The sequence below is a fragment of the Mytilus edulis genome, chromosome 1 (genome assembly GCF_963676685.1).
Source record: "Mytilus edulis chromosome 1, xbMytEdul2.2, whole genome shotgun sequence".
NCBI classification, from domain to species: domain Eukaryota; kingdom Metazoa; phylum Mollusca; class Bivalvia; order Mytilida; family Mytilidae; genus Mytilus; species Mytilus edulis.
Window position 1 is genome coordinate 103,075,990 of NC_092344.1, and position 14,159 is coordinate 103,090,148.

The 14,159-nt window shown below is 32.5% G+C and overlaps 1 protein-coding gene across 3 annotated transcripts in view; it reads left to right on the forward strand.

Annotated features, from left to right (window-relative positions):
* Positions 1-14,159, forward strand: part of LOC139498698 (R-spondin-2-like) — a 45,209-nt gene that overhangs the window by 17,520 nt on the left and 13,530 nt on the right. For 2 of the 3 annotated variants that reach the window (XM_071287239.1, XM_071287225.1), the window contains exon 2: positions 8,243-8,413. In XM_071287239.1, coding sequence (XP_071143340.1) covers positions 8,243-8,413 — 171 coding nt within the window. Of the gene's footprint in view, positions 1-8,012; positions 8,109-8,242; positions 8,414-14,159 lie in introns of those variants that run through there. The other variant, XM_071287232.1, reaches the window with a different exon arrangement.

Consider the following 14,159-nt stretch of genomic DNA (forward strand, 5'->3'; position numbering starts at 1 on the left):
TATTCTATTATTTCTTGTTATACCATAAAATCTTCCATTTTCTATAGCTAATTGTGGCTACTTAATCTTATTTTTGTTATACATTTTTTGTAAACATTTGGAATTGGTTTGCATAAATAAAATTGCAGACAAAAATTATCTAACATATATTTATAATTAGAACATTTTGGAGACATATGCAACTGAGCATCAAGTTATTATTTTAGACAATCGTACAAACGTTGCTTTATGACAGCAAAATATACATCAGGCAAGTCACAAATAAGGTTTTGACTATACCATGATACATCACCTAAACCAATAAGAAAAAGTTCGTTCTTTATAAAAAACAACCAGTTACAATTATTAGTTGGACATCTCTCTAATTCACAATATAAGTAGTTATAACAATTTTTCAATATACAGTTTGAAGTATTTAGTAATTTAAACCAATATTTGAAAATCTTACATTTTCTTGCGAAAATAAGAGGCAATCTACCTAGTTCTTGATATATCATAACATTGTTAGTAGACAACTTAACACCAAGTATATTTTTACAATAGTTCATGTGGACTCTCTCTATTGCCGGGGCTTTATGTGCACCCCATATTTCGCTTGCATAACTCAATAAAGAATTTATATAAGTATCAAACAGTGATAACAAAGTGACATAGTTTAAACACATACTTTTCACATTTCTTCTTAAAGCAAACATTGCTTTTCTACCTTGTTCTGACAATTTTTGTTGTAACATATTATATTTGCCATTAAAATTTAAAAGTACACCAAGGTAAGTAAAATTATCAACAACTTCAATTTCCTTATCATCATAATACCAATTCTCATCAACATGAACTCTTCCACCTTTCCTAAATACAACAATTTTAGTTTTATCAATATTAACACTCAATGACCATTTTGATGTATACTCATATAATGTATCAAGCATATTTTGTAACCCCAAAACATATTCTGAGAAAATAACCATATCATCAGCATACATAAGTAAAAATAAATTCAATTATTTCATCTCATATGGTATGGCATTACTATTAATGAAAGCCATTTCACAATCGTTAACATATAATAACCAGTAATGTTGCGAAATCTGCGAGTAGAGCACTTGGATTAGTAATAGCAAAGTTTAAAACGTTTGGTGGACTCCCGTATAACTGTTACACAAAACTATATGATACAATGGTTTGGGGTGTTATTAACTACGGTGTTTCAATCTGGGGTACAAAACATTTCCCGTGTATTGCTGCCGTACAAAATCGAGCAGCTCGTTTCTTTATGTGTGTAGGACGATATTCGCCCAATACAGCCGTACATGGGGATATTGGTTGGACTCCGGTTATAGTAAAACAATGGAAATTTGTGCTAAATCAGTGGAATAGACTTCGAAATTTTGATAGTGGACGGTTGAATAAAAGGGTCTTTGTATGGGCTGACAATCAAGCCTGTTCAAACTCCAAAAACTGGAATTTCAAAATAAGAGACAAATTTAAAACGTGTGGAATTTTAGAGCGTTATGATATTCATGATGAAAACCTACAATTTTGCGAAATAAAAGACACTATTTGTCATTCTGTTTTAAATGAACATATTTCCAAATGGCATGAAGATTTAAACAGAATTGCCGCTGTTAGAGGAAACGGACAAAACAAGCTACGAATCTACAGACAGTTTAAAAACACTTTTGAGACTGAGTCATACCTTAAAGTGAACATGCCAACATCGTACAGAAGTGCTTACGCCAAGTTTAGGTGTGGAGTAGCGGCAATCCGCGTCGAGACCGGGAGATACGAGAATCTAAGATTGCTAGAACGAACTTGCTTTTGCTGTCCTGACTCCATTGAAAACGAAGAACATGTACTTTTATTTTGTCCACTGTATGATGATATTAGGGACAGTTGTTTTAATACTTTAAATATTGATGGTTTTGATAATTTTTCTAGTCAAGATAAGCTATCTGTGATTCTAGGTGGTGTAAACAATATACGTTTGTGTGCCAAAACCTGCAGAGACATTTTAGATAGGAGACGTAGTTTTTTATATACATGTAGATAGTTTTGTATTTGCTTGTTTTTATATATATATATATTTATTTATTTTTTAATGTTTTAAGCGTTGTGAAATTTGTTTCTAATGTGTAAATAATCGTCTCTCATAATTCTATATGAATGGCTTTTACATATGTGTAATTTGTTTTAATCAATGTGTTATGTATTGCTTTGTAAAAGGTGAGACGTTAATAAAATATTGTATTGTATTGTATTGTATATAATGAAAAAAGTATGGGAGATAACACCTCTACCTGCATCAAGTCCAATTCATTGGTAAAGTATTTAGAATTAAAACCATCAACACATACACAAGTAGACACATTAGTATACATAGATTTAATTACAGTTAAAAGTTTACCTTGAATACCAATTTGTGATAATTTATACCATAGCATCAGCCTTTGAACAGTATCGAATGCTTTTGTGTAATCAACAAAACAACAATAAAGGACGTTTGTTTGCTGATAGGGACTTAACAATTACAGAAATTAGGGCAAAAATAAAACAGTTCCAAAACCTGAGCGAAAGCCGAACTGGGCGTCAGTAATGACATCAAAAGAATCGGACCAGTCCATCAAACGTTGATTTAATACGAAAGTAAATAATTTTGCGAAATTACTTACAAGACTTATACCTCTATAGTTATTTGGATCGTCTTCGTTTCCTTTCTTGAAAATAGGCACAAGTATAGCAATGGCCCAGCTAGTAGGAAATATACCGGATTGTAAAATACCATTGAAAACCTTGACTAATGTTGGCATAAAAACATCTTTATACTCTATAAAATATTCATTCAATATACCGTCTACTCCACGACTTTTATTGCGCTTTAAATTGCGGATTGCTTTTAAAATCTCCTCCTCTGTGATCACTGACCTCGATCACTTCATCAAGTTCAGGATATACACAATCGCCATCAGTGTTATTAAATAAATGTTCGTCACATGTATTGTCTATATTAACAGAAGACAATTTTTTAAAGTGTTCATAGAATGATTGTAACGGTACATTATTTTTCTTTTCGGTCCTTTTCCTAAATTTAGAATAAAACAGTTTTGGGTTACTATATTTCAAAAAGTCCATTGCATTACCCTCTATACGTTGGTATTCTCGCTTAAGACGACGTTCCATAACTTCATATTCCCTCTTTGCACAAGTTAAGTTTGTATGGTTTACAATTGACTTTGAACGATTGAAAACATGTAGATAATCGATATAACATCGATAAAGTTCTTTGCATCGTGTGTTGAACCAAGGTTTGTCAAAATAATTATCTGTTTTATACGGCTTGTTGTTAACATAAGGCATCGTTTTAAAGAAAGGCGACATAATGTCCTCTATCATACATGTAAAATTGCTCAACGATTTATCAAAAAAATTTTGATTTTCAAAGTTTATACGATTCTGTAAACGAATGATATTGTCCATATTGATACGAATACACTCAGTACACTGTTCTTTATATTGATCTTTCCATTTGTATTTAACACGACGTTCTGTATCTTCCATGGTATCTGAGCATTTGCCTGGGTTTCGCATAGTGTTTAATAGATTCAGTTCTAAATGTAAAAATGCATGGTCCGAATAAGTTGTAAAGTTTGACACAATTAACTGGTTTATATTCGGGAAATAAAACGAAGGTACAATGAAGTAATCCAGAACGCTCATACCAATAGGGCCACAATATGTAAAGTCATTTGAAAATCCGTTTTTGTGTCTACCATTCACTATCCTTAAGCCTGAGGATTTACACATACTAATTAATTTAGATCCATAACTGTTTGTATTTAAATCAGGATTGACTCTTTTCGGGAGAACACTATCGGATAAATATTCAAAAGCGCCACAAATTCGGTTCTTTAAAGTAAAATGAATATCATCATTTTCCAAAAAATCGACTAACGTCCCAGTTCGACCATTCAAATCCCAAAGAATAAAAACGTGACCAAGTTCAGAGTATAACTCAATGCTATTTTCTAACTCATTGTATAAATCACAATCATATTACTTATAGTATTTAGATTTGTCTGGGGGAATATAAATACAAGCAATATATACAGATTTGTCTTTGGTTAATATACCCTGCTTAATATTCAACCATACAATAGAGTCTAAAATACAAGTTTCAATATCAATAACAGTAGAAAAACATTTTTTAATCAAAATAACACTACCTCCTCCCTGAATAGATTTAGCTATCAATCGAGGGAATAAATGACAATTATAATCAGGTAAATGAAATGAAAAATCTTTTTCAAACTAACATTCTGTAAGAAAAACAAGATCATATGTACATAAAAAATTTACAAATGCTTTATCATCAAGTTTTGTTTGTAAACTACCATTAATATTCCACGAGATAAATTTCAAACTATCAGTACAAATGTTAGATAAAACACTAGTTGGAAGTCCTTCAACGCTATCCTAGTCTTCCTTCTCAGCCATACTGCTATTGGGGTCCGGGTCATTGTCTAAATTACTACCAACTGTGCTCTTCGCCTTCGAATTCCCAGAACTAGCACCACTCGGAAATGCCACTGTTGGCTCCTTTATGAATTGTTTGTGTTTTAAATGGTCGAAAACATCATTATCAATGTAAAGCTTGTCCTTGTGCAACACTGCCTTGACATTTTGATACCGGGCTTCTTTTAAAATTGGGATTAACCTTTTCCGTTTAACAAGAATATCTGGTGGGTACTGCTCACTCAGGCTGAAAGGAGTTCCCTTTAATTTATAAGCTGAACGGCGCACTTTTTCCCGGTCTTTCAAACTTTCAAACGATGCAATTATGGAACGTGGTTTGAATTTGCTGTTGATGCGTCTAACATTAACAAATTTAATTTCACTTTTTATGTTGATTTCAGAATGGATAAATCCTTTTAATAGACTGTCGGTGTTTTCACCCGGTTGGTCAACGACTTCGTAGAACACCAAGTTTTGTTTCAGAGATTCGCATTGCAGATCTGTCACGGTTGATTTCAGTTCTTCGTTTTGTTTTTGTATTTGTTCTAGTTCCTTTTTAATTTTAGACCCTTTGCCTGGACTACCTGCCCCACAAGCGACAATAGCTGTCCACATGGTATCCTTCTCTACACATAACTCGTCAAGTTTTATTTTATGAGAAACGCATATATCTTGTACTTCAGTCATCTGTGAAGTTAGGGTTCAATACCGGTTTCAGTTTTTTTAACTCGAATATACAAGTTCTCCATATTTTCACAAAAACTTTCCAATTTATGATTTTTTTGTCCATATTTTCTAAATTACTAAGTCGGCTATCGATTGTTGTGATGTATTGCATAATATGACCAAGAACGTTGTTATCAGCCACTGGAGGTGGAGGCCAACTAAATGACGGATATGATCCAGAATGAGCTGGAGGGGGGCCAGGAAAAGGGAGCGGGTACGGGTACTGAAGCGGTGTACTGGTTTGCGTATTGTAGGCATGCTTCTGATTATCAGGTGTCTTCCATTCGACGACAAGCCCTCGTGAATAGAATGAACACTTGTGTTGTTTTTTCGAAAGTTTTTTTTTTTGTTCTACCTCCTTACAATGACCATTGTCCACTTGAATTGATATACGCAGTTTTTTCTCGTATTTCAGTTCTTCCCTGTTGGCGAGGAACAACCATGACATACAGAGGAGTCATTTAACATTATTTGTAGTTTCGTTGTCTTGCAATATACTAGGTTCAATTGATGTTCTACGAGGTACAATGTTAGAAAGAATTTATGCAATAAAATAATCCTTTTATATTTAGTACCTTAACTTTAAAAAGGAAAAATCATCCATAACGTCACATTTTCTAGTTATGTATATAACACTAGATGGTGCAATACCGGCGGTAAATAACTACAGGTTTTAGCTGGCTTTGAAAGCAGATTTATCCTACCATTTGCTTCAGAAAATTCCTGCACTAAGCCAGGAACATGACAATTGTTTTCCATTCGTTCCGTTTTTTGAAATGTTGGAAAGTTTTATTTTGTCTGGCTTATAGAAGAGGGGCAAAAGATACACGAGGGACAGTCAAACTCCTAGATCGAAAATAAACTGACAACACTAGGGCTAAAATGAAAAAGACAAACAGAAAAAATTGGTACACAAGACAAAACACAGAAAACTAATGACTAAGCAACATGAACATCCCCTAAAACTGGACTTCCCTCTTTTTATTAACTTACATGGTGTTCGGTATTTTTGTTTATACTTTAGTTTACTTTTGGTTAACAATAAGTGGCTAAGCAATAATTATCTACCTGATAAAACTAACATAATATCCACAGAGTTATAGTTGATTTTTATGTATACAAAGTGTTAGAAAGTAGATAAAAAAGGTATAAATGATCAAACTACCTCACGCAGCTCGTTATTAAAACCATGTGTCACCATTCAATAAAAGATGTAAATATCTGTTTTAAACACGATAAACATCATTGCATAAGACTTTGTATCTCAAATGTAACAAGGCAATCATGTATTGAATTCTTTGCTCATTTAAACCTCGTTTCTTTAATCAATGGTATTTCAATTAAATTAAATTGAACTAGGAAAAGCAATATCGTGTTGGGAGATTTATTTCAAAATAAGACAGAATAATTAGAACTGTATGGTTTCTGATTCCTTGATATTATAGAACAAATTGAAATATGCTTTCTTTACAAATTTAAATATTGAAAATTGAGCCTTTTTTTTATCAACTTAGACTTTAAAAAAATTCAAAACATTTTTTTCTTCATTTATCGAAATTCTGAACAAATCTACTCTAAATATATTATTTATATTAAGCATTAAGCTTGCTTTTGCTAACCTCGTATTAGATTTTTTTATGTGGCATTATTACGGGGCGCCGAATGGGACTCTTGTGGTTTTGTACAACATTCAATTCTGTCATAACAAAATCATTTTTGTCTTACAAAACTATGTGATACAGACTTGTTTTATGAGAACTTCAATTTTGTGAAGACAAAATTCATTTTTGTCTTGACAAAATTCATTTTTGTAGACAAAATTCATTTTTGTAGACAAAATTCGTTTTTGTCATGACAAAAGTCAATTTTGTCAAAAAGGTATGCAAATATAAACTTATTTGCATACAAAATTGACTTTTGTTACCTGATTTGGAAATTAAAACACAAAAGTCAATTGTGTGAGACAAAATTCAATTTTGCGAGACAAAAGTCAATTTTGTCTCACAAAAGTCAATTTTGTATGCAAATTTGTTTAGTTTGGATTCTGTGAACTAATTTGAATACAAAATCGACTTTTGTGACACAAAATTGACTTTTATGAGACAAAATTGACATTTGTGAGACAAAATTGACTTTTGTGAGACAAAACTCAATTTTGTGAGACAATTGTGAGACAAAATTCAATTTTGTCAATTTTGTCTCACAAATGTCAATTTTGTCTCACAAAAGACAATTTTGCTCACAAAAGTAAATTTTGTGTCACAAAAGTTGATTTTGTATGCAAATTAGTTCACAGATTCCAAACTAAACAAATTTGCATACAAAATTTACTTTTGTCGCCCAATTTTCAAATTAGGTAACAAAAGTAAAGTCTGTGTTACAAAACTGGATTTTGTCATGACAAAAGTAACTTTTGTCCACTGAGAGATAATTTTGTATGACAAAATTTTAAATTTGTAGTATGCTACAAATTTTGTTAAGCTGAACTCATTTTTGTTGAACAAAACTCACTTTTGTCCGTACAAAATTGAATTTCGAGTACAAAATCACAAGAGTCCCATTCGGCGCCCCGTAATTATGAAGTATTGTTTTACGTTTACCTACACGTCTTTCATGTCGTCTGTAATATCGCAGAGTTTTTATTCTATGTTGATGCTTACTACATACGTTTTACTATATACCCTTTGTTATTCACATGTGCATGTATGAATTAAAGGATATGTGGGCTTAACGTTGTTAAAAAAATATTAAGAGATATCCAACCATATAAATAGATAGACAGATAACATTAAGAGATATCCAACTATATATAGACAAATATAAATAGTACAATTGATCGCTTCTGTGTTCGGATGGTGAATCTAGTAAAACAGGTGGAGTATTTGGAAAAATATTTGTAATGCGCATTACCCTAGTCAACAGAAAGTACACATGTAGGAAATCATCGATTATCCCAGCCAACAGGCAGTACACATGTAAGAACTCACCTATTCTCTATTTATTTCAGGTTGTAATAGTGGATGTATACGGTGTTCAGAAGTGAATGGATGTTATAAATGTAGACCACGATTGTTTTTGTACCTGGCCCGTACAGGAATGAGGCAGACTGGACATTGCATACATAGTTGTCCTAAGGGGTATTTTGGGGTTCGACATGAAGACTACAGTATTTGTAATAGTAAGTTACTACGTTATTTGTAGAAAAATATGTCATAGCTCACATGTAATAACTTTGTTTTTATCGTCCTTGGTCTGTTAAACAATTTACAATGAACAATCTACGGGAATCAAAGAATGGTCATAAGTTTATTCTGCAAAACCAACATACTCAAGAGGGAGAAGAAAACACATATCCCACTCCATGACTGAAAAATTTGTCGTATCTAAAAATATAAAACGATCCATTTTAAGGTGATATCATACACGTGCTGCAATAAACATATTTGATCCAAAATAAGTATCTATACATATATTGGAACAAAAAAGAAAAGAGCAACAGCCTTACTCGAAAAGATTATTCACACATAATAACATCTGTATAAAATATCTATTGGTACTTTTTGTCTAGTGTTTTTGATAATTACTAGTTGTCTGTTTTGCTTTGTATCGATCAGCCCTTTTCAATGATTTTAAATGTTTTTTTCTAATATTGTGCTGTTACATCAAGTCCCCATATTAGGAGAATGGTCGAGCGATCCTAACATGTTTTAACCAGCCACAAGCTGAATATACCTTTCCCAAGTCAGGAGCCTGTTATTCAGTGGTTGTCGTATGTTACTGTACATTTATTTGTTTTTACCTAGTTGTTATGTACACCAATCAGGCCGTTGGTTTTCTCATTTGAAGTGTTTGACATTTAGTGTAGTCGCGGGCTATTATTGCTTGTTATGCTGTATGGATGCTCACTGTAGAAGGTCTATAGCGACCTTTAGCTGCTAACATCTGCGTCAGTTGGTATCTGATGGGCACCATTGTCAATCATACATCATCTCATAATTATACTCGTTGCAATATATCTTTCTGGGTAAAGATGTTGTCCATATTTAAATATTTTGATGACAATTTCTCAAAATAAGATTATTTTATTATAATATATATACTTATCAGATTGTGTTGAACCATTCTGTTGTTTTCAGGTTTCTCTCATTCGGTCTGTTGTTTCTCTTTCTCTTTATAGTTTTCACGATAGATGTTTTGTTTTGATAATATTTATTGAACCGAAACAAATAACACTTATTAACATAAAATTGAGAATGGAAATGGGGAATGTACCAAAGAGACAACAACCCGACCATAGAAAAAAAAACAACAGCAGAAGGTCACCAACAGGTCTTCAATGTAGCGAGAAATTCCCGCACCCGGAGGCGTCCTTCAGCTGGCCCCTTAACAAATATATACTAGTCCAGTGATAATGAACGCCATACTAATTTCCAAATTGTACAAAAGAAACTAAGTTTAAAATAATACAAGACTAACAAAGGCCAGAGGCTCCTGACTTGGGACAGGCGCAAAAATGCGGCGGGTTTAAACATGTTTGTGAGAACTCAACCCTCCCCCTATACCTCTAGCCAATGTAGAAAAGTAAACGTATAACAATACGTACATTAAAATTCAGTTCAAGAGAAGTCCGAGTCTGATGTCAGAAAATGTAACCAAAGAAAATAAACAAAATGACAATAATACATAAATAACAACAGACTACTAGCAGTTAACTGACATGCCAGCTCCAGACTTCAATTAAACTGACTGAAAGATTATGATTTCATCATATGAACATCAGACACAATCCTTCCCTTTAGGGGTTTAGTATCATACCATCATAACATATATGAGAAGAACATAACCCGTGTCATGCTAACAACTGTTTTTTTAATAAATGTGTTTAGTTCCGATGCAAAGACCCTATAAATGAATCAATATTAACGCCAAAATATGCAATCTTTAATGACCTGACAACAGTATCGTAACTATATCCCTTCTTAATAAGTCTATTCAAAGGTTTTGTTAGTTTTTGAGGTGAATACTCACACCTTTGTGCTTTATAAAGAATATTTCCATAAAAAGTTGGATGTGAAATACCTGAACGTATAAGAAGTCTGCATGTTGAGCTATATTTACGAATGATGTCCTTATACCGATGATAAAATTTAGTAAATGTTTTGACTAGTTTGTGATATCGAAAACCCTGGTGTGATAATTTTTCAGTAATACATAAATTTCTCTCGTTAAAATCTAAAAAATTGTTACATACACGAGCGAATCGTACAAGTTGAGATATATAAACACCGTAAGATGGTGACAAGGGAACGTCACCATCTAAAAATGGATAATTAACTATAGGAAATGAAAACAGTCTATTTTCTCCAAAAAGCGCAGAAATGATAATTCTAAAAAAAACACCAACCTAGTTCCCCCTTTTAGTACTGCATGCTTGTTCATGAAACATTATACATGAGTATACCACTGAATTCTAAAATACTTTAAAAGCCTCAACCCTTTTGTGACGGCCAAGTTATTCTACATTTCATGGATATTATACATTGTTTGTATAAAAGTCAACAATAGTATACATGTTGATGAAATCGCAGATGTTGTTCAAAGCTTCATAACCAATTTATTACTTTCTTAAAATATCTGATATTTCTTGATATCACACAGGCTGCTAACAAATTATTTGTTTAAAATTAAACTTTGAGGATATAAAAATGTTTACATTCAGACTAAGCAATAAATCGAAAATATTGACAAGTAAATGAGATTTTATTAATATGAATAAATTGAGATGTGGGTGATACACTAATGAGACAGCAACCTAACGACACAACTGTCCAAAAACTTCGTGACGGCAATATTCAGTCTCTAACAATAGATAGAACAGGTGTCTATACCACATGTTGAAATATGTTTAAAGCTGCTATTTATATAGTTTTTTTCTCTCTCGAAATAACGTTTTACAAATATGTTAAACATTTTACATAAACAACACTTAATAACTCATCATAGATACCAGGACTAAATTTTGTATATACGCCAGACGCGCGTGTCGTCTACAAAAGACTCATCAGTGACGCTCGAATCCAAAAAAGTTAAAAAGCCAAAAAAAGTACAAAGTTGAAGAGCATTGAGATCCAAAATTCCTAAAAGTGTTGCCAAATACAGCTAAGGTAATCTATGCCTGAGGTAGAAAAGTCTTATTATTTCTAAAAAGAAATTTATGATTATTTCATCACATAACTTTCAAATTTTTGGTGATAATACAATCTGTATTATATTAAACTTATTCATCGTTTGCTTGTTGCACGAATTGCTTTTAACACGATTTCAGTATAAAAAACAAATGGTTTCTAAGATTAGTTTGAAACAAAATGAAAACCTTTAAAGAGACTGCACAATGTTTACTTGTTTGGTGATACCATTTCCCCCAACTGTCCAAGGATTTATCAGGGTTTGAAGCAACTATTATGACAACTGTCATAGTGTTTTGGGATACAATTTCACAACTGTTATAATATTTATCGTCTTTGGGAACAAGTTTTATCGTCAACTGTCATTGTGTTAACTGTGTTTGGGAGTTACCATTATCCCCAACTGTCATAGTATTAATCGGGTTTTGAAACAACTATTATGACAACTGTCATAGTGTTTTGGGATACAATTTCACAACTGTCATAGTATTTATCGTCTTTGGGAGCAAGTTTTATTGACAAATCTCATAGTGTTTACCGTGTTTGGGGATACCATTATCCACAACTGTCCTAGTATTTATCAGGTTTTGAAGCAACTATTATGACAACTGTCATAGTGTTTTGGATACAATTTCACAACTGTCATAGTATTTATCGTCTTTGGGAGCAAGTTTTATTGACAACTGTCACAGTGTTAACCGTGTTTGGGAGTCACCATTATCAACAACTGTCATAGTATTTATCGGGTTTTTAAACAACTATTACAACAACTGTCATAGTATTTATCGGGTTTTTAAACAACTATTACAACAACTGTCATAGTATTTATCGGGTTTTTAAACAACTATTACAACAACTGTCATAGTATTTATCGGGTTTTTAAACAACTATTACAACAACTGTCATATTATTTATCGGGTTTTTAAACAACTATTACAACAACTGTCATAATGTTAACTGTGTTTGGGAGTTACCATTATTAACAACTGTCATAGTATTTATCAGGTTTTGAAACAACTATTATGACAACTGTCTTAGTGTTTTGGGGATACCATTATCAAGAACTGTCCTAGGACTATCAGGTTTTGGAGCAACTATTATGACCACTGAGTTTTGGGATACAATTTCACAACTGTCATAGTATTCATCGTCTTTGGGAGCAAGTAATATGGACAAATATCATAGTGTTTACCGTGTTTGTGGATACCATTATCAACAACTGTCATAGTATTTATCGGGTTTTGAAACAACTATTTTAGCAAATGTCATAGTGTTTTGGGATACCATCATCAACAACTGTCCTAGGATTTATCGGGTTTGAAACAACTATTATAACAACTGTTATGGTGTTATGGGATATCATTATCAATAACTGTCCTAGGACTATCAGGTTTTGAAGCAACTATTATGACAACTGTCATAGTGTTTTGCGATACAATTTCACAACTGTCATAGTATTGTTCGTCTTTGGGAGCAAGTTTTATGGACAAATGTCGTAGTGTTTACAGTGTTTCGGGGCTACCATTATCAACAACTGTCATAGGATTTATCGGGTTTTGGGATACAATTATTGACAATTATAGTGTTTACCGGATTTAGAGCGATCATTATTGAAAACTGTAATAGTGTATACCGGATTAGGGAACGATCATTATTGACAACAGTCATTTTATTAACCGGGTTCGGTGCCACCATTATTGACAACTGTCATAGTGTTTACCGGGTTCGGGGCCACCATTATTGACAACTGTCATATTGTATATCGGATTTGGAGCGAGCATTATTGTCAATTACCATTTGAATACAGATTTTCCTTCCAAATTTTCCTATCAAGTTTTCAAAGAGTATCATTGTATTGCTATTTTTTTTTTAACATTAAACCAATTTGATAGTTAACCTCTGTTTACATTTTCCATGAAATTTTACAAGAAGGGGAGAATGTTAATTTAAAACGTATTCATGTTTGTTTATGATAATAGAACACTGAGTTCAGGTTATTCGGAAATGCCCAAGGACGATCGTGTTGTCGAATTTTCCATATAGTGATTGCATAACTACGTGACAATGTGACACTGCACTTCAGTGAACCCATTATAATTTCAGTTTATTGAATACAAGTTTGAGGTTTTGTAATTAAAACTATCAATGTAAAAGTCTTAGAAAAATGTTTTTGGAATTTACTCAAAAACCCTCGTCCTAGGATTGGATTTAATGACTCATTAATGATTAATAACTTAAAATCAAACCAAGTGTTCGAAAATAATCCTCACGATAGAAATAACGTTTACATTTGTTTAAAAAAATATGATTTTATTTTACTTTTGAATATGTCCAATTAGTAAAAGTAGTCACATGACCATGTAGGCAGAAGTCATATTTTGGTTCGTTTGCAAATTCGTCCGGATTTACAATTCTTACAAGCAGAAAAAAACACACCAATGCATAGACAAACAAGGCAGAACATACACGTACTTGTACCCAGATGTCGTTTAATAAAATTGATAATTTTCGATAACATATTGTCAAACTACTGAAATACCCCCTCCTTGATAATTGAAATACCCCCTCCTTGATAATTGAAATCTATCATTCTGCATTGACAATAATATCTTGGTGTAAATTAGATACACTCATCTGGGATAACTCCCAACGGATGTATCTAATCAAAAATACAAACAAAAATCCTAACAAAAATCCTTAACATACGAATATATGAACACCGGTGTACTTCTGTCTTTA